At 44.1% G+C, this 27,075-nt stretch overlaps 1 protein-coding gene across 11 annotated transcripts in view; it reads right to left on the bottom strand.

Moving 5' to 3' along the window:
* Window positions 1-5,235: 5,235 nt before the first annotated feature.
* Window positions 5,236-27,075, bottom strand: part of TP53BP1 (tumor protein p53 binding protein 1) — a 91,253-nt gene continuing 69,413 nt past the window's right edge. For all 11 annotated transcript variants that reach the window (XM_033920075.1, XM_033920078.1, XM_033920079.1 and 8 more), the window contains 10 exons: window positions 25,992-26,284; window positions 23,239-23,418; window positions 22,349-22,776; window positions 20,460-20,651; window positions 15,775-15,993; window positions 14,950-15,165; window positions 14,040-14,134; window positions 13,027-13,226; window positions 8,459-8,604; window positions 5,236-5,627 (listed from right to left, as the gene is read on the bottom strand). In XM_033920075.1, the coding sequence (XP_033775966.1) occupies window positions 5,440-5,627; window positions 8,459-8,604; window positions 13,027-13,226; window positions 14,040-14,134; window positions 14,950-15,165; window positions 15,775-15,993; window positions 20,460-20,651; window positions 22,349-22,776; window positions 23,239-23,418; window positions 25,992-26,284 (2,157 nt within the window). In that variant the 3' untranslated portion in view covers window positions 5,236-5,439. The remainder of the gene's footprint in view (window positions 5,628-8,458; window positions 8,605-13,026; window positions 13,227-14,039; window positions 14,135-14,949; window positions 15,166-15,774; window positions 15,994-20,459; window positions 20,652-22,348; window positions 22,777-23,238; window positions 23,419-25,991; window positions 26,285-27,075) is intronic.

A 27,075-nucleotide genomic window follows, 5' to 3' on the forward strand; every position in this document is an offset into this window, starting at 1 on the left:
GCATGAATGGCGACGAGGCAACATCAACAATATTTTATATAGGGAAGAAAAGAGACTCAGTTATCAGCTTAATACCCTTTACTATTATAGTCTGAATGCTGATAGTTATTATATTGCTTTTTATTTTTTTTTATAATTCTTTATTCATTTTTGCATCTTACAACAAGTGAATTAAACATAATATAAACAATTTCCACATATCGCTTGTATTTACAATCAAATATTCTTATATGATAAATTAAATACCCCCCTTTTTATTATCAATCCTATTTCAAATGATATACATTCCCCAACCTACCCCCCCATATATACTACCCATGTGCTATGATATCTGATCATTAGAATAAATAGTCAATGGTCCCCATATTTTTTTAAAATTATGAATATTTCCTTGTTGTAACGCTATCATCTTTTCCATCTTATATATGTGACAAACTGAATTCCACCAAAATGTATAGTTTAATTTAGTATAAGCTTTCCAATTTTGAGTAATTTGTTGCATGGCGACCCCTCTCAATATTAATAACAACTTGTTGTTATTTGCAGAAATCGGGCTCTGAGTTCTCATTGCTGTACCAAATAATATAGTGTCATACAAGAGTCCTACATGGTTCTCTAATAATTTATTAATTTGGGGCCAAATTAGTTTCCAAAAAGCATTTACACAGGGACAAAAATAAATTAAATGATCTAACGTCCCAACTTCTAATCTACAATGCCAGCATCTATTGGATCTAGTACTATCTAACTTCTGTAAACGTGTAGGGGTCCAAAAAATTCTATGTAACAAAAACATCCACGTTTGACTCATAGATGCTGACCTTGTAGACCTTAATCTCCAGGACCAAAATCGTGGCCATTGAGATGCAGAAATTGTCTGTCCAATCTCAATACTCCAAATATCCCTAAGTCCAGTTTTCTTTTTTTTATTTAAAAATCCATATAATAATTTATACCATTTTGCGGCTTGGTGTCCCAAAAAATCCGCCTGAAAGCAGAGGACCTATATTGCCTTTTTAAAAATGTAAACATTACGTTTTAAAACATTTATTTATTTAATACATCTTTTTTTTAACTTGCAGTCCATTCGTTGTCCTTTGTGATGGCTTCCACCAGATGGCGCCATTGTATTAGAGATACAGTATCTTTTACTTTGCGGTTCATTCATCATCTTTTTTACCATTTGCACAAGATGACGATTTTATTTTATTTTGCTATGTATTTACATAGGGCTCTGAAGGTCTGCTCTTCAGCTGTCTGTGCTGTATAAAAACTGTATGCATCTTATTAGAAAATTCTCAGGAGGAAATCGAATACAGAGGAACATTGATTATTTCACTGGTTTTTGAGCAGGACCTGAATTTAATTATGAAGGCCTTTTTTCGATTTCCCCATTGTCTTTTTATGGGACAAAAAATTAGAATTTTCCCAGATGTTATTAAAATAACACAGGACCGCAGAAATTGTTTCTAGTTGTGAGGGAAGAAGCTGTAAAAATGGGAGCAAATTTCTTGTTATCCTATCCATGAAAATGTCAGATAAAATATGTATTTGTTGAGCCAGAGCAGCTTCAAACCTTTTTGGATGCAGAAAAATTAATGCAATAGTATTAAAGTTGTAAAGAAAAGGTCGGTTTATACCGTATTAAGCTTTACTTGTGCGATGTCTTCTACTGCGAACCCTGCCACCTGCCTCACGGGCCCCTGGCTAAGCACAATCTGATGACCCCTGCTCGGGACCAGATGAGCCACAGGCTGAGCCCCCGTAAGATCGCCACCTGCACGGCCCACGAGCTGGAGAACCACAGCATATACTGTGTGCAGTGCAAGATGCCCGTCTGCTACCAGTGCCTCGAGTTGGGCAAGCATTCCAAAGGCCATGTGGAAGCTGCACAAGGTGAGTGCACGTAATTAGTGCCGGAGGGGGTCTGGCAGCAACCAACACAATCCATGCATTGCCACTCCACGCGAGTGGGCCACCTCGAGGGATGGCAGGATGGGCAAGCTGCAAGCATAGAGAGGCTAAATAAATAGCTTAGACCGCGCTGAAAGGATAATTGGGCTACCCTGGTTGATTTTGCAGGCACAGTGGGGGCAGAGAGCAGTGCTGCACGCTTCCCTGAGTACTTATCAGCTTTGGCCCTGCAAAGGGTTTGAGTTGGAGACCACTGGTTTAGAGGAAAGCACCTGCTCCCTTGGGCCGTGTGTTACAGCATACCGAGGAGATGTTTCTGCAGTGCCCTCGACACGCTTTGTGAATGTCTACAGTCGAGGAAAGGTTAAGCCAACTGCTGGTTCCCTCTCAAACACAGAGATATGTAGGCCTGGTTCTACATGGCAGTGGTGTAAAATGGGACCTGGCTCAGCCTGGTGTCCTGCTCAGGTGCCGACTCCCTAAGTCTGTATTATGGGATAGTAAAGTTTTTCGATATGTAGAGGTACGTGACTAGATAGTTTTACCTACAGTAAAACAGTCATACAGGGGGAAATTCTACAAATGGCGTGTAGGTTAGGTACTGCATGACGCACTAATCGAGGATGCCTAACTGAAATCCAAGAATAATTTAATTGTTTTGAATTGGTTTAAATGACATGGTAATTGATCATGCCATTAAAAACCAATTAAAAAAAAAATTAAAACAATAAGTTGGGCGCAGAATTATCTAGCAGTGCCAAGCAACGTCTACCTAAAAAGTAGGCGTGGTTGACTTAGGCATCTGTGATAGGTGCTGGAAAATTAGGCCAGGAATCTCCTAGACGCTGCTCAGCTTACTTCTGTAAATGGTGCCCACCACTCCTCCTCTGGCCTCCACTCCACCCCTCTTCTTATTTGGGAGCAGTAACAGCCCCTAGCTGAGGCTTGAACCCTTAGGGGTCTTCTTACTCCTCCTCCTGCTCTGGCCTCCCCTCCACTCCCTCTGATCTCCTCCTTCTCTGGCCCCACACACTATCTGGAGTGGAGTAGCAGAGTGGAGGCCAGAGGAGGAGTGGTGGGTCCAACTAGTTGACCTTTCGCCAATGAATATAAGGCTCCATACCTTATGGAAGCAGGGTAACTGTCCTTTTTTCAAGGCTGTAAGCTTGGACATCAAGTATATATAGGCCACCTTCCATTGTACTACTTCTAGGTCTGGAGATCTTCCTTTTTCCAAGTCGAAGCAATTAATAGATGACTTTCAGTGACCACTTGATGTAGCCATTTTCACTTTTAAGCCACTATAGACATTGGGTCTATATTTAATAACTGATTTGTTGATCCCATCCTCTAGCACAGGGGTAGGCAATTCCGGTCCTAAAGAGCCACGGGCAGGTCAGGTTTTTGGGATATTCGCAATGAATATATATTTAACACGCTATATTCAGGGTTCAAAAAAATCACAATACGTATAGCTCAATTTTGTTAAATACACTCTGAGTAAAGAGCTATATCTTGTACATTCATTACCATAAAAAATATAAATGATGTGTTTTTATTTTATTGTTAACAGTCAATATCCAGAATCTTAACACATTTTAAAACCCTAAGTAATAAATACTTTAAAGTTTTAGACATAAATAGGAGACCCAAATCCCCACCAATCCGTTTCCTCAATCAGTTCTCGTCATCCTATAAACCACTTATAACCACCAATCAGGCATAATGATGATGAATGATTTTCCTGTCGCAAAATGTCCATTCTTACCCGTGACTGTTCAAGGGCTGGACTTTAATCTGACAGTTGAAAAGTTGCCGATAAGAACTTTGCTGATTCTAATAAGTGTTGTGCATCCAATACTGTGGTAACTCAGGTCTTTTTATTTTCCAACACAAAGGATATCCCAAATGGGTAGTGCTACTGGTAGTGCATGTTATTTGAAGATAGCGCATTACCTCTAAGAAATCCTTTCTGTGTCACAGTGTTAGAGCTGATATGTCAGCAAAAAGTTCAACCAGTGTTGCTGGCCAGAAAATAAAAAAAGATCTTTTGTGTAATCGTTGATTATTTAGAAGCAATTTAAAAGAAAGGTATAGCTCCACATTGGTTCAAATACATAGTTTGTATATGCTGTAAAGATTTGTTAGACGCTTCATGTCACTGCAGTTAAGCCTCTGCTACTGATGGAAACTTGCTTTGTATAAAGATGGTAGGTCAGATGAAAATTATATCACAAAATGTTCCCTCCAGGAAGAAAAGCTGTAAATAGGAGGAAGACCTTTGGAATAGTGACTCCATGGAGAACTAACATTAGCAATGGAGTGGCTGAACTTATGCTTGAAGGATTCTGGAAGATGTGCTGTTCTATGGGCCCCACTGAGGACGTCAAATGGAGAAGGCACAAAGGAGGGTTTTCCCTGGCACATCTGCTTTGGATCGTGCAGGAAGCAAGCATGAGGCCAAAATCCATGCAGGACTTATACCCTTAATGGTGAGATCCTAACAAGAACAGTAGCAGAGCGAGACTTAGGGGTGATCGTCAGTGAGGACATGAAGGCTGCCAATCAAGTGGAGAAGGCTTCATCTAAGGCAAGACAAATCATGGGCTGCATACGCAGGGGTTTCGTCAGCCGTAAGCCGGAGGTCATTATGCCATTGTATAGATCCATGGTGAGGCCCCACCTGGAGTACTGTGTGCAATTTTGGAGGCCGCATTATCGCAAGGACGTGCTGAGGATGGAGTCGGTCCAGAGAATGGCCACTCGGATGGTCTCGGGACTCAAGGATCTCCCGTACGAGGAACGGCTGGAAAAATTGCAGCTATACTCACTCGAGGAGCGCAGAGAGAGGGGAGACATGATCGAGACGTTCAAATATCTCACAGGCAGAGTCAAGACAGAGGAAGATATCTTCTTTTTCAGGGGTCCCACGGCAACAAGAGGTCATCCGTGGAAAATCAGAGGCGGGAAACTGCGAGGTGACACCAGGAAGTTCTTTTTTACTGAAAGGGTGGTTGATCGCTGGAATAGTCTTCCACTTCAGGTGATTGAGGCCAGCTGCGTGCCTGATTTTAAGGCCAAATGGGATCGACACGTGGGATCTATTCACAAGGTAAAGGTAGGGGAGGGTCATTAGGGTGGGCAGACTGGATGGGCCGTGGCCCTTATCTGCCGTCAATTTCTATGTTTCTATGAGGCTACAAATGCACTAACTTTTTAAAGTGTGAATGCTTCCAAGAAAACCAGCACTTATTCTGACAGTAGACAGGGTGGCCCTCGTGAGCCAAGAGACAAGTGATGAAATACCCATGGACCACAACAAGAGATTCACCATTTATTTTTATTCTTTTTTCATAAAAGTCCAGCAAATAAAACTATATACAGTTATCCATGCATATTTCCAGTTACAAACACAGACTTTTTAAAATGCTCTAAAATCTCAATAAAACACAGAGTATGCACAATACAGGGGAGCGGCAGGTCCAGAGGGAACATGATGTTAACAGTATGGCGAGTTGAGTGCCTTTAGCTCGCAATGTAATTGTGTTTATATTTTGGATGTTGGTTGTATCCAACTCTCTCACCATTGATTAGACACTGGATGACCCACTCCTGTGATACCATAGGCAGCGATAAGGCTTGTGCACACTTAAGGACAGAGGCTGGACATGACTGATCCGCAACGAGGACATCAAAAACACCCAAAGCGACATCTGCAGGGATAAATAGGCAAGATGAGTCAGTAAATGGCAAATAATATCCAGCTTTAGCTCCAATTTAGATATGTTTCAATGAATGCCAACTAAGAGCAACAGCCAGCACGGATTCTGTAAGGGAAGGTCGTGCCTAACGAACCTTCTGTACTTCTTTGAGGGAATAAGCAGTCGGGTGGACAATGGGGAACCCATAGACATCATTTACCTCGATTTTCAAAAGGCTTTCGACAAGGTGCCACATGAAAGGCTGCTTAAGAAGCTGTGGAACCACGGGGTGGGAGGGGATGTGCACAGATGGATCAAGCACTGGTTGTCGGGCAGACTGCAGAGGGTCGGAGTAAAGGGTCAATATTCTGACTGGCGGGGAGTCACGAGCGGTGTACCACAGGGGTCGGTGCTGGGGCCGTTACTCTTTAACATATTTATCAATGACCTGGAAAAGGAGGCAAAGTGCGAGGTTATAAAATTTGCAGATGATACCAAACTGTGCGGCAGAGTTAGGACCAGGGAGGAGTGTGAGGACCTACAAAGAGACCTGGACAAGCTAGAAGACTGGGCAAACAAATGGCAAATGCGCTTTAACGTGGACAAATGCAAGGTCATGCATATAGGAAAAAAGAACCCGTTGTTCAACTACAAATTGGGGGGGGTATTGTTGGGAGACAGTAGACTTGAGAGAGACTTGGGTGTGCTGGTGGATGCATCACTGAAGCCATCTGCACAGTGCGCAGCAGCCTCGAAAAAAGCCAACAGGATGCTTGGCATCATAAAGAAGGGCATAACAACCAGAACACGGGAAGTCATCATGCCATTGTATCGAGCGATGGTGCGTCCACATCTGGAATACTGCGTTCAGTATTGGTCGCCGCACCTCAAGAAGGACATGGCGGTACTTGAGAGAGTCCAAAGGAGAGCAACGAAAATGGTAAAAGGGCTGGAACATTGCCCATACGCCGAGAGGTTGGATAGGCTGGGGCTCTTCTCTCTGGAAAAGAGGAGGCTCAGGGGAGATATGATAGAGACCTTCAAGATCATGAGGGGCATAGAGAGGGTGGATAGGGACAGATTCTTCAGACTGAAGGGGACAACAGGTACGAGGGGGCATTCGGAGAAACTGAAGGGAGATAGGTTCAAAACAAATGCAAGTAAGTTTTTTTTCACTCAAAGGGTCGTGGACACTTGGAATGCGCTACCGGAGGAAGTGATCAGGCAGAGTACGGTACAGGGATTCAAACAGGGATTGGACGGATTCCTGAAGGATAAAGGGATCATGGGATACTGAGGGAGGAGCTGGGATGTAACACAAGTATAGAAAGCTAACCAGGTAATGAGTATAGAAACCAAACCAGGTCGTGCATGTGCAAGACCGGAGGGTTAGGACTTCGATAGGAAGACAGGACTTAAATGAGAAACCAAGGTGGCAAGGGAGCCCCTTCTGGTGATACAGACAGGTCGTGACCTGTTTGGGCCGCCGCGGGAGCGGACTGCTGGGCGGGATGGACCTGTGGTCTGACCCGGCGGAGGCACTGCTTATGTTCTTATTTCCAAACCTTAGCAGCTACACATCCTTTTATTTCTGGATGTTGTATATTAGAAAGCTACACAATGAGAAAGTAACCCATTTCTGTAACAACAGCACTATACTATCACCAATCTGTAGAAAGGAACTGTTTTTGCTTACATTTAAAACTGGGATTTCATAGCATAAGATTAATATAAGATCTCTACTAGATTCTACGGAGTACACTTCCCCCTCCGTATTCGCGGGTGTTAGGGGCAGAGCCGGCCCGCAAATATTAAAAAACTGCAATTAATATTTGGGCTGGTTCTGCCCCTAACTCCCGCTTATTTTAAGCCCTGACCCCCCCCCCCCCCCTTAAGCCTTACCTGGTGGTATAGCGGGTTTTCAGGCATGAGCGATCTTCCCACACTTCTGCCTTGTGCAGATCGCTCACAGGAAATGGCTGCCTTGAGCTCCCATAGTCTCTTGAACCATTTCCTGTGAGTGATCTGCAGGAGTGTGGGAAGATCGCTCATGCCCCAAAAACTCGCTAGACCACCATGTAAGGCTTAAGGGGGGGGACTTAACAGGGCTTAAAATAGCCTGAAAAATGAAAATGTATTTTTGGGTTTAAAACCGCGAATAAGCAACTCTGTAGATACGGAATTCACAAATACAGAGAGGGAAGTGTATATTCAGTTTGGAAACTTTAAAAGCCCTAGGCCCCAATGCTCAAAAGCTTTCTGTGCCAGTAAGACTCGTTAAAGCAATCTTACTGGCACGGAAACACAGCTGACGGTGGCTCTAGAGCCACAATCATCTGAAAGCAGGCAGAGGTGAGAGAAGTGGCTGCCGGCTCAGCTGATTCACAGGTTCCCCTGCTAGCTCCAAAGCCACAATCAGCTGATCAGGATTTCCCCTACCAGCATCGAAGCAGAAGCCAGCAGGGGAAGTCGCCGCTCTCCCCTCTGCCAACTCTGAGCTGGTTAGAGGGAAGGAAAACAGCCACTGTTAGCAAGAGGAGGGGCTGTGCCTAGCAATTGCTCTTCTGTGCAAGCACCAAGCACAGCTACTCCCCACAAAGAGCATGCATACGATTTATATGCCATTTCTGTGAACATAGCCTGGTAAAAATAAATTGCTCCCAACCCGGTATTATTTTACCAGGTTGACGGAGCTTTATGCATCCTGCCCATAACTCAGACTCAAGACTGGATATGCTACGTTCACAGATACCTAGTCTTAAGTGTAACGCAGTCCTGCTTCACAGTATTTAGAGATGTGTAGCATCTCTGCAATCCACATTCTTAGCTCAGTTTCCAAATACCTTTGTGAGGTGCAGATGAGTTATGCTGCTTTACAGATGCAGCTCCCCCAGTCATCAGGACTTCAGACCACAGGTCCAAGAAGTTCTGTTGCTGGTCTGAAACCACAAGAAACTTCAGGTTCTGGAATGGATGCTGCCCATCATGCCTGGAAAGAAAACAGCTTTAGAGTTCCGTAACTCAGAAGACTCAAAATGTCCTTCAAAACAAACTATAGTGTTGTATGGTTCGTCCACGTGAATGTACATTAGTCCAGGGTTTCTCAACCTGCGGTACGCGGACTCTAGGGGGATATGCGGGTGGATAGCCCCTCACCGCGCTCGGCAGCTCCATTTAATTACCCCCCCCCCCGCTGCTGCCGCAACTCCGGGAAGGGCCAAGCACGTGCAGCGATTGCACGCCGCCAGCCCACACACCTTCCCTCCGATGTCAATTCTGATGTCGGAGAGAAGGTCTGGGCCAGCCAATCGCTGCTTTTCTCCGACATCAGAATTGATGCTGGGGGGAAGGCTTGTGGGCCGGTAGCGTGCAATCGCTGCATGTGCCTAGCCCTTCCTTGAGTTGTGGCAGTGGACTGGGGAGGGTGGGAAGAGGAATCGGCGGCGGGTCGGCATGGGGCAAGCAAGCTTCGACGCGGCTTTGGGGGGGAGGGAGGGAGGGGAGACATAGAAAGGAGGAACATAGGAACTTAAGACATAGGAAGGAAGGAGGGCACTAACTAACAGGAACATAGGAAGGGAATAAAAAGGGACAATTGTTGGGCCTGAGTGTGTGAGTGAGAGGGAAAGAGATGGTGCACATGGGGAAAGGAAGAGGAAAATTGGGCAGAGAGGAGTGAGGTAGAGATGCATGGGGAATAGAAGGATGAAAGAGATGTTGGTTGGGGAATGGAATGAGGTCTGGAGGAGAGGAAGCATGCGAAAAAAAGGAAGAAATATTGGATGCACAGTCAGAAGGAACTGCAACCTGAGACTCATGAAATCACCAAACAAAGGTAGGAAAAACTATTTTACTTTCAATTTAGTGATCAAAATGTGTCAGTTTTGAGAATTTATATCTGCTGTCTATATTTTGCACTATATTTATCTATTTTTCTATAGTTGTTACTGAGGTGACATTGCATATTTTAAAGTCATCTGCCTTGACCTCTTTGAAAACCCCACGAATATAAATGATAATTAACGTTTTCTCTGCGTACAGTGTGCTTTTTGTTTTTGTAAATTTTGTGGTTATCATTATCCTCTATAATAAAACCCTAAGCGTGCATGCGCATTTACAATGTCATGATCCCTGCCTCCGTGGCCGTGTTCCATTTGTGGCGCGTGCGGCGGTTTGAACAGCGGCGAGAGCAACGGCAGGAGGGTTCACCGGCAAGAACAACGGCAGGAGGGTGTCCTTCGGCCTCGATGAAGCGGACAGGTATGGGAGCTGCGAGGCATCCGGCTGCTACTGCTGCACAGAGAAGTGGAGGGGGAGAGGGAAAGGGGGCAGGCAGCAATCTTGGTTTGGAGTGGGCAAGGAAAGAGAGAGACAGACACATCTATTCTAGCACCCGTTAATGTAACGGGCTTAAAGACGAATGTATTAATAAGATTATATTGTGTGTATGTGAAAAATAGATGGAAGAAATTGCATTACAATTAGTATTATTATTATGGGGGTGGAGTCAGGGGCGGAGTTTGGGCAGGGGTACTTGGTTGGTATTTTTTAGGCTTAGGGGGGTACTTGGCTTGAAAATGCTAAGAAACAATACATTAGTCCATATGAATATACAGAACTAGTATTTTAGCCTGTTACATTAACGGGTGCTAGAATATGTCTGTGTGTCTTTATTTCTGACTCTCTCTCCCTCCCGCTGTCTGTCTCTCTCCCTAGTCCCCTTTGTCTGTCTGTCTTTCTGTGTCTCTCCCTGCCCGTGTCTTTCTTCTTTTCTTTCTATCTATCTGTCTCTCTCCCTGCCTCCTATGTAGCAGCATTTCTCTCCCACCACTTTCCTGTGCAGCAGCATTCCCTCCCCCCACACCACTTCCCTGTGCAGCAGCAGCGTTTCCCCTACCCCCCTTTCCCTTTCCGCAGTCTGGCTGGCTCCCTTAGTCCCTTACTGCCACCCCCATTCCCTTCCCGCGGTCCCGACAAACCTTCCGATTCCAGCAGTGTCTGCAGCACTCTACACACTGCTGCTTCGGGGCCTTCTACTGCCCAGCAAATCAGGGCAGTAGAAGGCCCCGAAGCAGCATGTGTAGAGTGCTGCAGACGCTGCTGGAATCGGAAGGTTTCAGGACCCGCAGCTCTTGCTGGACCCGAAGTGAGCTCTGGGGGTTTTTGTTTACGCGGGCGCAGCTGGAGCAGGAGAAGCCTGGGAGGCAGGAATTAAATTCCGTTCCGGCCCCCGCTGACGTCGCCCTGGCCAGTTTACATCCTTCAGACGGCAAGAGCCGCAGCAGCCGACAGGCTCTGCGCCGCCGCACGCATGCGCACTCCTACCTGCGGGTCCCTACAGCGCACAGAAAATGGAAGCACGCAGGTGGTAGTGCGCATGTGCGCTTAGGGCTTTATTATATTAGATTAAAGGATAAAACAAATGTGATAATTTAATAAATAGTTTCTTCATCACCATTTTCATTTTGTTTAGGAGTGAATGCTTTTTGGTATGGTTAGATTTATTCTGTTCAATAATGGAGTTCTTGGTTTTGGTTTTTTTTAAAAGTGTGTTTCTGTTTATATGGGCCAGGTCTACACTATCTAATAATGGAGTTCTTTTTTTATATTTACTTTATTTTTATTATACTCTGTAAGCCGCCTGGACCAGTGAAATGAACGAGCGGTATAACAAGATTAATAAACCAGAAACCTGATCATTTCACAGCAATTGCACTTCTTTATCCAACATGGAAGATTCTCAGACGGCCAGATTAGAAAACAAATGAGCAAAGGAAATGATTTCTTACATAATATTTTAACATTATAGAATACTAATTTTCTAATGAAATGTTAAATTTGATGCTAATATGTGAGTTAATCAAGTGTGTATCTTTAAGTTTTATATGAGTTTATTTGATACACTTGTTGTAACATACAAAAATGAATAAAGAATTATAAAACTTAACTTGTTCCATTGCAAGTTAATAATTTTTTAAAAAACACACAAACATTTGCCTGGTACACAGGCAATGAAGAATAACAGCACTTTTACAAATTACTGTGCAGTCAAGAGTTCCACAATGCTACACAGTCTACATATTCTTTACTGGTTTCATTTATACTTCTCCCTCGGTATTCACGGGGATTAGGGGCAGAGCTGGACCGCGAAGTGTGAAAAATCGGCAAATAACTTTATGCCAAATCTGACCCACCCCTGGACCTTACCTGGTGGTCTCCGCCTCCGATCACCTCCTTCCGTTTGTGTTGCGTGTTTGCAAGGGGCCAGTGTGGGTGCTTTGGTCTCCTCTTTCCCTGCCTCAGTGTTGGGCCAGGCAGAGCAAAGATCGTTCCTCTCTGGGTTGGGCAGCCTGTGCCAGCTTTACCTAGTGGTCTAGTGGGCTTTCGGGGTAGGAGCGATCTTCCTATGCTCCTGCCTTGTGCAGATCGCCAATAGGAAATGGCTACTGTGAGCTCCTGTAGTCTCTCGAGACTACAACGGGAGCTCATGGCAGCCATTTCCTATTGGCGATCTGCACGGGGCAGGAGCGTAGGAAGATAGCTCCTGCCCCGAAAGCCTGCTAGACCACCAAGTAAGGCCGGGATGCCGGAGGGAAGGTGGGAGGGAAGCGGGGAAGGTCCAAAACAAAGCTTTTTTCCCCCCCTAAAAAAAAAAATTGCAAAGAACTGAATCTGCGGATGCTGAAACCGCGGATTTGGAGAGGGAAGTACTGTATACCGTATATACTCTAATATAAACTGAGGTAACTTTTTCCCCCCCCCATAAAAAGGAGGAAAAAAGGTTGACTCAAATATAAACCAGGAGTTTAATATTCAAATACAGTGCCTTGCATGGATCTGCACCTTGTTCCCTCTCCGTGGCTACTCTTCCAGGCTCTGCACCCAGCCCCACTCCCTCCCGGATAGGTTCTATACCCTGTCTCTCCTCCCTCCCGATGACTTGCAGGCCCTCCGCTGGGCCTGCCGTGAGATCTGGTGGTCCAGCAGTGAATAACTTTACTTTGCTCCTGCCCGTGCAGAGCTACTAGCTAATTGGCTGCCATGAACTTGCAGCAGCCAATCAGCTAGCAGCTGGGTGCAGAAACTGGCAGGGCAGGAAGGGAGGGGGACGGGGTGCAGAGCCTGGCAAGCAGGGGGGAGAGAGAGGAGGCTGGGGGCAAGGTAGGGCACTTGAATATAAACGCCTAGTTTATATTCGAGTCAACCTTTATGCCTCCTTTTTGTGGGGGAAAGGTTATTACCTCTGTTTATATTCGAGTATGTATGATACTATCTAGGCACATCCATGACATCAATTTCAGCTGGCAGGCCACCCATTGCAACACTTTCTAAAACCTGGTATGCTTGCATTTTTGAGTGTGGCCTATTTATCTTTTTCTTGAGCTGCTCAGATTAAATAATTGATCCTTACCACTCAAGTATCCTCTCCTCTTGGAAACTGTATCCAGCTGGGAGGAGATAATTACGAAAGTTTTGAAGCTGGTTAGCATGGCAGCTGTCATTAACCCAGACATGGGAAACGCAGGGGATCCCACTGGCAAGGCACAGGAAATACTTTCTGGTTCGACAGTGCTGGTCTGCAATCAGGAAACATTTATAGGCTGCCTTACACTGCAGAGAAAGAAAGGAATGCAGTGAAAAATGCAAATAAAGCCAATACAGATGTCGAAATGGAGAGGAATACATACAAGAGTTGAGAATAGACAAGCAAGGAAACCACTGAGAAGACAAAGACATAGGTATGAGTGAAGACTGATGAGAACAAAAGTGCACACTCTTTAGGAAGGTCACGGTCCTAGACAGATATGTTCGTCCTCGAGACTTCTCAAGCCAAGTACCCCCTAGATCAAAAAGTTTAAACTGAGCAGCAGAGATTTTGAAATGGACATTTTATTATTAAATAGTAACCAACTGGGCAACATACATAACAAATACAGGTCACTGAAACTGGCCTACAGACCAAGGCATACTTGGCATGATCAATTATATTTCAATCTTACATAAAACTGGCTCCTTGACAGCTGGTGTGCCATTCTTACAAACAGTGAAAAGGGAGAATTACACTTTAGACAAAAAAAAAAAAGCTGAGATTGGTGCAGGGATTGGCACAGGGGAGGGAGGAGACAGATTCCTCTGAGTTTTCCCCTCAGCTCTATTTTAAAACTGCTGTTTGTCAATCTGTCAGACACATACCCAGAGTGGTGAAAGTCAGGAAGGCCAGGGTTCAAATCCTGCTTTACCCAAAAATGTTCCTTGTGACCTTTGTACCTGTAGCAATGGAGGATGAAGCAACTTGCCAAAAAGACTTTAAGCTGTCCTGGTCAGGTATCTACTAAGTGTACCTGAATCTGAACTCTCGAGGTTGAATTTGGAAACATAAATTAAAAGCTAAATCAAATTAAAAAAAACATTGGAAATGCTCACCTGGGCTTCATTAAAATCCTCCAGAATGTAACCACCACCAGCCTTAAGCTGGGATTCTGTGTACCCCTTATTATATGGCATGCTTTCCACAAACTCTATAGAACAAAGAGAAAGCAAAATGATCTGTTAAGTTATATATATATACACACATACAAAATCACTCGAATGGGGAGGAAAGTAACCTGAAAGCCACCAAAAACTAAACAGGCCTAATTCCTAGGCAAGGGGAAGTAAATTATATGCCTACTTAACTTTCAGCCAATGCACATGACATTCATTACATTACTTTTATATTTTTCACTTCTGAGTAGTTATTTCAAAGTAATTTATTTTTTTTAATTGATGGCAGAAAAGTAAGCAGGTGTTTATAGTACATTAACTATGGTCTGGATCTGGGCCTAAAGCCTTCCCAAGTGTAGCCTACTCATAGTTGCTCTATCTTCTGCTCGAAACAAGATTAGATTCTTACCTCAATGATTTTCTTTCTAATAGAAAGGCATATGAGTCTTAAATCAGTGAATTTTCCCTTCAAGACTCATATGGCTTTTGCACTAGAAGGGAAGATTAGGTTCTTACCTCAATAATCTTCTTTCTAGTGGAAAGATATACAAGCTTTGAATTAATGATATTGCGATACATCAAAATTTTAATAAAATTTGAAGGAAAAACTCACTGGTTCAAGACTCATATTCCTTTTGCACTAGAAAACAAAATTGTTGAGTTGAAGGCAGCACTAACCACCTATAATGGAGTGAAGTCATCTCTGAGCTTTTTTTTGTTTTTATACTTTGGCTCCAAATGCTGATGGGAGGGCGACATAACCTACTCGTTTTGACTAGTCTAACATGGATAACAAGGAAAGCACAAACCTATATATAGGTTATTACTCACAATACTTATAAAGTCTCACCTTCCTCCTCCTCACTGCTCATAGCAGGACCGTCGTGTGATTTCTGTCGATTAGCTAGTTTGTCACTAGCTGTTGCTGTTGTGAGAAGAAACGCATACCCAAGAAAGAGAGTCTTGCTTTGTGGCAGGGGTCCATGACACTCTTCTAGAGCGGTGACATCTCCAGCATTATCTCCACTTTCACAGGGGCTTACAAACTCTTCAGCCTTCATACCACCTGCAGAGGCAACATGATCACAGTCAGCGTCTGCCATAGTTGTGCTACAATCACTCCCTTGTACCTAGGTACAAAATGATTTTATCACACAAAGGCAGGACTGAATTACAGATTCAGATTTAGCATCCTTTCAGTTCTTACACCCTCTAGTTAGGCAAAGCCCCTCTTTTTCCAGGTTGAAAGAATGTTAACCAATCCACTAATCTTTCAAGCCAGGTTAAACAATATTCTGCCATGTGAACCTTATCTAGAATTCACCATTTGCATAAAAGAGAAAGTGTCCCAAATCCAGTATGAAAAACCCTCACTACACATGCATATACTGTTATCCTTCATTTTATGTCTCCTGCTCTTCTTTTTCATAAATCCTTGAACAAACAGTTTTAATTAGCATACATACTATGCAAATGGTGCTGCGATAAATCCCCAGAACTCCTAAATCCTCTGTTTTGGGAATACTTCTCCTGCCTCATTTCACCAGCATGTTATAAACCGGATCCTGCAGCATTCTGCAGAGGGGAAGATTCTCAGGCAAGCTCTTTATCAACACTGAATGTTGCAGCCAAGAACATGAAATGGTGAGATCTTGTCCATCAAGAAGCTGCTTACTGGATTTTATTGTTGTAGACTTGCGCCCACGTTTGGAAGGAGATCGTTCATCTTCAGAAATGATGATTTTCCTCTTCCCAGACAGCAAGTTGGTAACACCTCGGGGACTTTCTGTCACTTTGCGAGTTGGGGTGCTCACACTGGAGGAGCTGGATGTAGTCAGAGTTGTAGCAGGGCTGAGATTACCACGCCGTTTCCGTTTTCCTTCCACTAGGTTATCTAAAACAAAAGACAGTAAGAACTCTTATTTCTCTTATCGGATGGTGAAACTTATTCACACTTCTTCATTTCCTTTTCTTGAATTCTGCATGACCAGTCAAGAAGAATGGGTTGTGTCCTCCTACTAGCAGATGGCGGTAGAAATACTGAACTCTTTCAGCGACATCTCTGGTATAAGGGCTGGTGTAGCACAATGCGACAGAGACCCATGGATATAGACCCCTTAGGGAACCATTGCAGAATGCATTAAGAAAACCTCATAAGAATAGAACTATTTACAACATAGGGGCAAAGGGTGAGAATGAACAGAGCTCAAAGTTGTTGCCATGTCATAGTCTTACAAGGCAGGTCCTGGAATGGTCTAGCAAGATTCAAGGAAAGGAAATTAACAAGCTTGCTAGACTAATTGAGATGAAAGGGGGCAGAGGAAGACAAGACTCCCTTATCATGACTCTGCCAAAGTACATATTGTCCCTGGCTAGATCATATAAAGCACCACAAAAGGAATGAAGTGATGATCAAGTAACTGCTCTGCAAATGTCTTCTGGCGTGACCGTCTGGGCTTCAGCCCAGAAGGCTACCTGGGCCTCTGTGAAATGGTGTGGTAGCCATGTTAGTCCACTTTTTAAGATAATATATAGGAATAAATAGAAACAAAACATAGTAACATAGTAAATGACGGCAGCTAAAGACTTGAACGGCCCATCCCGTCTGCCCATTAGTTTATTCTCATTAAAAATATATGATTAAATTAACTTGTCTCTTCTTTGATATTTCTGGGCCACAGACTAAAGTCCACCTGGTATTGTCCCAGGTTCCAACGTGCCATATAAGCTCACTCCAGCCTAGTCAACCATCCCGTTGTTTGCAGGATATCTACTGTAAAGTCTGGCCAGTAATGTCATGTTCCAAGTTAGTGGAGTTCTCTCTGATGCCCTCGCCAGCCAATCCTACACCAAATTACCAGTGTGGCGCAGTGGTTAAAGCTACCTCAGCTACCCTGAGGTTGTGGATTCAAAACCACGCTGCTCCTTGTGACCCTGGGCAAGTCACTTAATCCCCCCCATTGCCCCAGGTACACTAGATAGATTGTGAGCCCGCCAGGACAGACAGGGAAAAATGCTTGAGTACCTGAATAAATTCATGTAAACTGTTCTGAGCTCCTCTGGGAGAACGGTATAGAAAATTGAATAAATAAATAAACTGTAGAAGTTTGTCCAATACCAGCCTTAGTTCTTAAATTTATAACAAAAACAAAACAAAACAAAACAAAATTAATAAAGGTGATTCCTTTTTTGATTGGACTAACTTAGTGCCTGTGTAAAATGCACACATAGCCCCAGTGGAACAACTTTTCTGCAAAGGCTGCCTCATTAGCTGCCTTAACCGACCACACTATGGAAGTCTTGGAAACCACCATCTCCACTGCATGGACTCTGAAACAAGATGAAAAAGAGGAACTGGTGGTCTTTGCCAGGTATCACAAGAGCACTCTATGGCCATCCAAATGGTGGAAATTCCAAAAAGATTCCACTATCCCCCTTGCCATAAACGCTGGAAACGACACCATCTGGCAAAGAATCATGGAACTGAATGGTAGGAGATAGTCATCTGCAAAGCCTAAATATGGGTTCCTGCAACTCTGAATCCTGCAAGCTGAGCAAATGGCAACCAAGTATACTGCTTTTATGTTAAAATCCTTCAGAAAGGCTCAAAGAGCAGTACCGCCAGCAGGCCCACTTGGGGGTGAAAGGGTGGGGAATGTGCATCATGCCACTCAAAATTGCTCAACATCTACCTTGAACCCTGACCACAGAGTCTCCATGTGAAAGTGAGGGACCCATAGGGAGACATCAACTCCTTTTAAGTCTAATATGAGGCAGAAGGAGCCATCTTTCTTGGGAACAAACTAAATCATGTAATGACCTCGTCCCTTCTCTTGACAGGGAATCAGTTCCAGTACCCAAAGGTAGAGCAACCGTGACCTCCATGACCTCTCTTGAGAGCGGAACCACAGGAGGACACCATATAGGTACCTGAGGTGAGTTTGTCAACTAAAGCGTACCCCGCTGGGCCACTTCCAAAATTTATTAGTCAGAGGTTATTGGAGCCATTTGTCCTTTGGTGGAACAAAGTATGCCATCCACTTGAACCCCATGAAATGTCTCATTAAAAGTCCCCCCCCCACACCTTTTCTGCAAGTTTGGAGCCACAAAGATGGTTGGGAGCAGTTGCCCACATGGTAATCTTCTCTGTGAACTGCCGGGGCCTGGCTTCTCCAACACCCTTCACAAGCTTTCTTAAATCCTTTCCAAACAGCAAGTTGCACCTGAAGGACAGTTTACTGAAGTGTGCCTTGGAAGCCAGAGCCACAACTATGGACACCACCATCCATGAGGAAATGTGGACCTATGCTTTATGATTTGGTCTGCTTCAGATCCTAGCCTTGAAGGGCTTGGGAAGACCTTGGGCAACTTCCAATCGAGTTTATTAGGATTTTATATACCGCCTATCAAGGTTATCTAAGCGGTTTTACAATCGGGTACTCAAGCATTTTCCATATCTGTCCCACATAAAGTCCTCTGGGAGGCACCACAAAGTAACTTGAAGGGTCCAAGCTCTTGAGCAGTCTCTACTCCTTACCTTGTCAGTATCTGGACAGATTGTGCCGCTGCCTTAAGGTAGATGCTCTCGTTATGGCTGTGACAAATTGTGGTAGGGAGGAAGCTGACCCTGAAGGATGCACGTGATGTAAGATGGAGCAGGTGTTTGTTTTCTCAATAGCAGGGATTCAGGTTAGAGAATGACACGGGGACAAATTTTTCCCCATCCCCGCGGGAACTCACTTTCCCGTCCCATCCCCGCAAATTCTTTTCCTGTCCCTGCCCCACGCCTGCAAGCTCCATCCTCATCTGCACAAGCCTCAAACGCTTTAAAATCGTAAGTGTTCGAGGCTTGTGCCGTTAAGGCCGAGCTTACACAGAAACCTGCTTCCTCCCTCTACTAGGAGAGGCTGCATTCTGAAGGAAGCCCTTGAGGTTGTTATCCTCTATAGCCCCCAAGAGTACCCCAGAAAGGATGCAAGCAGGCATAGGGTCCAATCTACTTCCAAGCCCTCATTCTGATGCCTTGGCATGCTCAAGATGCAAGTCAGAGCCCTGAATCTCAAGGATTCTCCACAACAGAAGGGAGCTTACCTTAACCAGGGAAATTGGCCCCTGCCATAATTTACCACATGCAGCCAAGTCAAATGGCCTTCAGTCATTGTAGCCTCAAGGCTGCCCCAGACTTCAAGACTTCAACCAGAGAACAGGCCAGCACTTTGACAGGCTGTCATTCTCACCAATGGTGAAAATGTGCAGCCAGCTTTGGGGGACTAAGCATTGGCATTGCATTGCAGCGATCTTCCTCCAAATGGTTCCTGGGTTCACCTAGGGCGAGACATTAGCTGCCCCATCTCATGAAGGATGAACAGAGCCAGTGGCACTACTCTGATGCTGAATCTTGCAGACCGGTCTTCTGTCCCCAAGCATGATGGCGACCACAGCTAACAGGGATACTCCCCCCTACCCTGCCCCCAAAAGGTTTGACATCAAGAATCATTCCACGAAGGTGTCCAGGTTGGTGTATTTTTCCGCTTTCTGAAGCTTAGCGCTGCCTGCTTCTTCCCCTTAGGCAACTCTTATTTAAATATACTATTTCATTAGCAAGCAACTAGGGAAATAAAAGTTTGTCATCCAAATCATCTTTTTAAACTAAAGCTGTGCAGGGGCAAGAACTTCACCCCGGAACCAGTAGGAGGACATAACCCCATTATCAGAACTGGTCTAGCAGAATGAAAAGGAAAAGATCCTTTCACTGCCACATATCAAGGGTGGGAAGGGGGGGGGGGGGAGGAACCTTCTGGCAGGGTACCCCACATGCCAGAAATACTCCAGCTCCGAGTTCTGCTGAATGATCGATATACACTTTGAAGACAGCTGAAGTGATTCTTTAGATATATATTCCATTTAAAGGGCTATTCTTCTAAAGATTAGTTACAAAGCCTCCTTTGGTTTAAATAAAAAAAAGAAATAAAACAACCCCCCCAAACGAGAACAAAAATGCACACAGTTATATTTTCCATGGCTCTGAAATGCAATTGCTTCATTGCACAGGGATTCTTTCCGCCTTAAGTCAGTCTCTCAGGAAAGAACAGTCACAGAAACGGCAGTAAACTTTAAAAACACAAGGTTCTTGTAACACACCTTGCTTCATATTTTTACTTCTGAGGAGACTGATGCAAGAACCACCGACCTCAGCTTTTAATAGTTATTCTAGGTCTCATGTACCAAGCTATCCTTTCCCCACAAACAGAAATGGGAAAATGCTTTAGTAAATCAGGATAAGTGTGAAATCCTTAAAGATGCAGGCCACGTGTCCACCAATGAATTCCTCACCACTTCTAGTAAATACACATCACTTACCAAGGCTGATGTCAGCTGCTTTAGTAAGGGGTGTAACAGGTTCATACGGTCCAAGGCCATACTGTTCTCGGAGTCTGTTCCCTTGTTCCAGAGAAAGGATCACTGCTGTCCGCTTGTACCATTTCCTCTGGCCTTCCTTCTCAATACAGTAAAACAACTCCTCGGATTCCTTCCTGTGTGCCTTCACAACACCTGTTGGCAAGTTACCATCTTATATGCATTTACAAGATACTCACCACAGCATGCATAGCAGCAAAACAGTGGCTGGAGAGTCAGCCCTTCCTGGTCATTCTACACAGCAAACCCTCATTCAATAGGTTGTGAGAAAAGTCCCATAGATCCAATACCATGGGGTTCATCCAACTCCTCCTGGGAGAAGCTGGGTCTTGTTAAGTGTAGCAGACTTTCCAAATGCAAGAAGAGTTGTTCTTTAGCATCTCTCCAGACTGGCACATAAACAGATGGGTTTATACTCCTCTGCCAGCAGGTGGAGACAGAGACACTGACTTTCTGTGCCAGTCTGGAGGGACTAAAAGAAAGAAAATTAGCAGGAAAGGACCTAATTTCTCCTTAAATGCGAGTCAACCACAAAGTTAAACTGGTATCTTCTGCAGCTTTTTTAGCTGTGCAATCATTTAAATGGCACCACTAAAAATCCACGGACAAAAGTTAACTGAATAATGTATTTGCAGTGTCAATTAAACAGATAGGGTTAAATATTCAACTGGTGGTGACTTTATACCCCGACATTCAATGCAGGGCCATGTTCAGGCACCTGCATTAAATAATCAGATGTGTGTGGACAGTTAACGTCAATAGTCAGCACTTAACCCAATAGGTGAAACCAGAACAAAGATTGGACCACATAAAATTCTAGTTATCCAGTTACCTTATCTGATTAAGTGTTGCACATCGACACTTAGGGAAAAAGTGCTGATTCCACCCTTAGATGGCCCACAATATAATTGGATTCAGCTTAGGTGGCTAGAAGGGATGCTCAGTGGCACTACACGGTTAAATGCTGCTGAATATCCCTGGATAGCCCCTCATAGGCTATTTAACCAGACAGGAACCTCTCCTGCCTGGTTAAATTGCTTTGAATATCAGCCCCATAGCTACTATACAGATTATACAGATAACTTAAATATTGTTGCTCAAATGTACCTTTAGGCAGTCCAGGAATGCCTCCTTTTTAAGTTGGTTCTCTTAGGCTTCCATGGCTGGCATCATGATTGTTGCAGTTGTCTGGGTCTTGCCGCATGTAGAACTGAAGTTTCAGTCATCACGCTGTGGCTTTCTTCTGTGAGGTCTATAGTTTGTCCTCTAACTTTCCTGCCTCAATCACCTCAGGTTAGAGGACCCACTATATATAAAGACAAACTGCAGACCTCACAGCATACCCTGAAGAAAGCCCCTGCGTGATGGCTGAAATGTTGGTTCTACCTATCCAGACGCAGGAAGACCTGGACAACTGCAACAATCCTTTTTAAATTGTTTAACTTGCCAAATGGCTAAAATTAACAGCCCAAGTTATCTGTATGCGTGACCTGAATTTAAAAAAAAATAAAAACAGAGATTCCTTAGGCAGAGCTCGAAAGCCAGGTACAATGTAAGCCATTTAAAATCTGCAGACTCAGCACCAAGTAAACTCAACTACTTGAAAACAAATGTTTGTCTGCAATCATGTTTTAGTTTGCACACTATGCCAAATGTAATGCTCTTATATCATTTAAAACCTAAGGACTGAGATTGCACACCTTTAAGGAAGTAATATGAAAACATGTAGCTAGACTCGCAAACATATAAATAAGCCATATGCCCAGGATTTGGCCAATTACACTACAAACAGAAAAGGGCCAAGAAATTCATTGCCTCTTCTGTTCTCATACCTGCACTGAAATACTCATCCTCTGAAAGTGCTGTCACCTCAGTATCCAGCGGAATGGGGTCACAGAGTAAAATGTCTTTGCCCAAGACGTCACATTCATAGCCGTCATCAAACAGTAACTTGTATTTCCCTCCTCCAACGTCCTGGGTAATTGTTCCTGAATAAAAATATCCATTTGAGGACCACTTGGCTACAACCCTGAGCCCAACAAAACTGCTGCCGTGTGATGTGTCCGAGTTGTCCAAGGTGCTGGTGGCGATTTGCAAAGGGATTTCTGGAGAATTGCTTCTACACAAAGTGGGTGTTCCAGCGTCTGGCTGGTGGCCAGAGTCCAGTGGACGAGCCGTAATGCGGGTAAATGGCTCCTCATCTGTCGAGGCCGCAGGCGAAGGGTCATCAAAGCCTGCCTGTGCCGTCAGTGCCATCTCCCTGCAGGGATAAGGAAGACCCGGCATCAGGAGCTGCAGAAGGTGGAGACAGAAGAGCAGCAAAAGGGGAGAAGAGAAAGAGCTGCCATTCTTATGGGATCTCAAGAGGCAGAGATAAGAAACATGAGAAAGTGAAGAAGGTGAGAGAGTGCTGGTCCACACATTCAGAAAATTCATGATGCTCCCTCCCTTAATTCACACTAGCCATCTCCACAGCCCTCTCACTTTTGGATCTACAACAAGCATCCGGGTTTTGTTCCCAGCATAATATTGTTGCTTAATTCCCTGAAACCGATCCAGAACATCTCCTGGTGTAACAAACAATCTCTTATAAGCTGATACAAACTGGGAGAGTGTCTCTACCTTCAAAAACACGAGGAGCGAAACAAGAAACCCCAAACCTCTCTCTATTAAATGGAATATTGAGAACGCCAAACAGCACCATCCTGTATTTTCAGGGTACCTTGCTCCAGCTCCTCGATAGGGAGGGCGTCCCCTCCTCCCTCGCCCACGAGGTGTCAAAGATCCTTTGCTCCCCGGTCTGATACCAAGTGCTGCATCACCATCTTCCTCGCATGCTGGCATGCCCGCTTGGCCTCCAGGCCGGTTTGGAGATCCTGGTTGGCTGGCCCCTCGCCTAGGACTGCAGAAATAAAGACAAGTCAGCCTTCTGCTGGTAGAAACTGCCTGAGAAAAAATCCTTGCTGCTAACAGATGAAGGCAGGTTATGGAGAGGAGAATTAAGACATTCACAACTCCCCCTGTGTTATTAGTATATGTACAGTACAACGGCGAAGTCGTGAGGATGAGAATAATTCAGCCAGCGGTGTAAAGTTCAAAGTTCACTTTATTAGTAGCAGGCTCTGCGAAGACTCAACACTGACAGTGTTTCGGCATCTATGCCTTTGTCAAGAGTTTCTAAGGTTGATTTCTCTAACACATGAATAGAGCACTAAGCACAGGACAATGTTTGGAGCGAGCAGAGAAAAAAAAAAAAACCAACTGGTGTCCAAAGCTTTTTTTAAACAAAAGGCTCTAACATGGAGCTTTTTGAAAAAAAACTAGAAAAATGCTGGCAAATAGAGCATATCCAGAGAAACAAATTTTGAAAAAAGAAGAGCATCCCAGCGCTGAGGGTAACCCATCCCCCTGGCACATGCAATCACCCTCAACTCTCCCCCCCCAAAAAAGAGTCTCATGTCACCACCACACCCAAATCCTCACCAAGGGTTTCCCTGGCATCGATGGCAATTGCTACAGCCCCTTATGATGCTCCTGCCCTCTTGGCACCTGGGTTCAAAATGGGACCTCAGATTCCCCAGCACTAGTTTTGCAGTACTATTGCTAGGGGTCAAGCCGCCAAATAAGGGCACACTGCCATTAAGAACCCAGCTGAGAGGGGTCCAAGCTTAAGGGATACTTGGGATGTTGACATCAGGTGGTGATCCAGGGTGAATCCTGTCAGCTTTTGCTCTCACGTGGTCTATCCTGTCTATTCTGGGAGTTAGCATTTGCATATACCTTGAAATACAAAAGCAGGTTAAGGATATTATCTATATCTATTTTAACTCTCTCTTTTCAGGCTGCTAAATTGAATGGTTGGTTTGGAAAAAATTATGTTAGGAGCTTCCTCCTATCTTGATTTTAGAAAAGACCAAATTATTTGATAAATTTGTATCCTAATTGTATTATGTCGTCTTTTTAAAATTTTATGCATTTCTTATGTTTTATTATCTGATGTATTTCCATTTTAAATTGTATTCTTCGCTATATGATCAGTTTTTATTTGTTGTGAACCGCCAAGAACCATTCCTGGTTAGGCTGTATATAAAAAATAAAATTATCATCATCATAGATCTTATACCTTGAAATACAAAAGCAGGTTAAGGATATTATCTATATCTATTTTAATATTATAGATCTGGTCTTATAGTCTCTATTTTAAGGCATAATCACAATGTGACCAAGCCAGGCCACACCCCTAAGACGCTTCCTTTAAATGTGTGTTTCAAAGAATATACATGTGTACATACAAACAGCATCCTTCCAAAATTGCTGTTTGCAGGTCTACATAATCTAGATCAGGGGTCTCAAAGTCCCTCCTTGAGGGCCACAATCCAGTCGGGTTTTCAAGATTTCCCCAATGAATATGCATGAGATCTATGTGCATGTACTGCTTTCAATGCATATTCATTGGGGAAATCCTGAAAACCCAACTGGATTGCGGCCCTCGAGGACCAGAGTTGCCCACCCTTGATCTAGAGCAGGGGTCTCTAAAGTCCCTCCAAATCCAGTCGGGTTTTCAGGATTTCCCCAATGAATATGCATGAGATCTATGTGCATGCACTGCTTTCAATGCATATTCATTGGGGAAATCCTGAAAACCCGACTGGATTGTGGCCCTCAAGGAGGGTCTTTGAGATCCCTGATCTAGATGGATATAAATGTCATTTACCATCTAGTGTAGATGCTTTTAAAATGGCTCCCTTATTGTCTTGCATGATAAAGAATACCGTATGCTGCCATGCAATGCTGCTCCCCCCCCCAAATAAAACAAAAAAGCAGCTCTAATTTTCACAAGAACGTTACTTAATTTAATTTAGGGTGTATTTTTACTGTCTCAGCTAAACCGAAGTTGCTTAAAAGTCACGTCACTCAAGTAATACAGTTCATAAAGTTACTTGGAAACTCCTGTCATACATGGTCTATCCTCAGTAACAACAACTATGTGGAGTCTATTTCGTTTCCTACATTCAAAGTCCCAGGGAAGATATTATGAAATGTGCCCATAAAGGATGGCAATGTTTCTGATGTTCGCAGCGCATTCAAATTATCACAGCTGTTTTCTTGAAAAAAATGCCTTCTCTTGCTCACCCACTCTCCTACGGCAACAAAAGCAATCCACCAGAAATCCATATCAAAGTCAGTATGCATTTCGCTGCTGTTGTCAATCACCTTAGGAGAAGTGCGTACGGTGCACAAGGGAAGAATTTTTTTTTTAAACATGCAAACAGCTCTGGTAGAGTTCATGTGCACTGCCGTCGCTGGGGACATTACAATCCTTCATGGCTGCATTTTTCCCTGCCGATCTCTAAAGAAAATCTCTCTCTGGGTTCCAAGAACGGCATGGACCCATATGTTTCACCCAAACCTCTGCTGCTTTGAACTATGCAGGCCAATAAAATAATACTTCCAGTTCTGTAACCATCTATGCACCTCAGTTTTCCTGCAGGGCCCCTGCCACTGGGTATTGCAAACTCTCCAGGTTCCAATGCAGTCATTTTCCCTTTCTGATGGAGGTTCCCCCGGCCTCGATCTGAGCTGCTGCCACTGTGAACGGCAGACAAACCGCTGCTTGCCCCACTGGATGTACGCTGCAGGCTTGATGCTTTTGAAGAAAGGGAACTGATGTCCGCAAGATCTCCAGAGGTCAAAGAGGACCCTGCGGTCTGGGAAGGCGAAACATCATTCTCATACTCTTGACATTCAACAACTGGTTCATCAGTTTCCTGAAGGAAAAAGAAAAGCAGTTGAAAGGATCTTTTTCTTTTGCCGTTCTAAATTACAGTAGTATGCAGATCAAGATGGATATGTTGTTCAAATCCCCCATGGTCTGTTGTCTAAAAGAGGTAAGCTAAAAGGTTAGATTTTGGGCAAAAGTTGTAGGCTCTCCAAAGACCCTCAAAAATACAGGAGACATCAAGGAACATTAACATTTTTCAGAGAGAGAAAAATAAAAAATTCTTCAACTAGGGTCCAGGAAAATACAATTCTCTTTGAATATGACTAAACACTTATAAGGAAAACCAAGGCAGCCAAAACTAGAATCTTCGGCTCTGAGAATGCCTTTTTGTCTAGTTGAGTTGGTCCAGCTACATCTAGGAAAATGTGAATTTATACACTTCTTACTATCCCCCACCCCCGAATTAAGTAATAATTGGTTGACATGAAACGCTGAAAGGACCTATGGTAAGAAGGAAGAAACCATGCACAAGGTCACTTTTGCTTCTGTGATGCTGAGGAACAGCTCTCTGCACGATAGGGCCTGCAAATCTAAGATTAATTGCAACCAAAGATGACTGCTTTGACCGATAGATCCATGAGGGAGGTTTCCTCTGCCGAATCCCTCTAAAACTATATTAAGATTCCAGAATGGAAACAGGTCTCGATTTGGCGTCCGTAGCCTCATAACACCCTTCAATAATCTGACTATGTCCAGATGGGCTGCTACCGAAGCTCTCTTCCCTTGGCCCTGGAAGCATGAGCCCTGCTATTTGAACTTGAAGAGATGCCACTGCCA

Source organism: Geotrypetes seraphini, chromosome 14 (genome assembly GCF_902459505.1).
Source record: "Geotrypetes seraphini chromosome 14, aGeoSer1.1, whole genome shotgun sequence".
Taxonomy (NCBI): domain Eukaryota; kingdom Metazoa; phylum Chordata; class Amphibia; order Gymnophiona; family Dermophiidae; genus Geotrypetes; species Geotrypetes seraphini.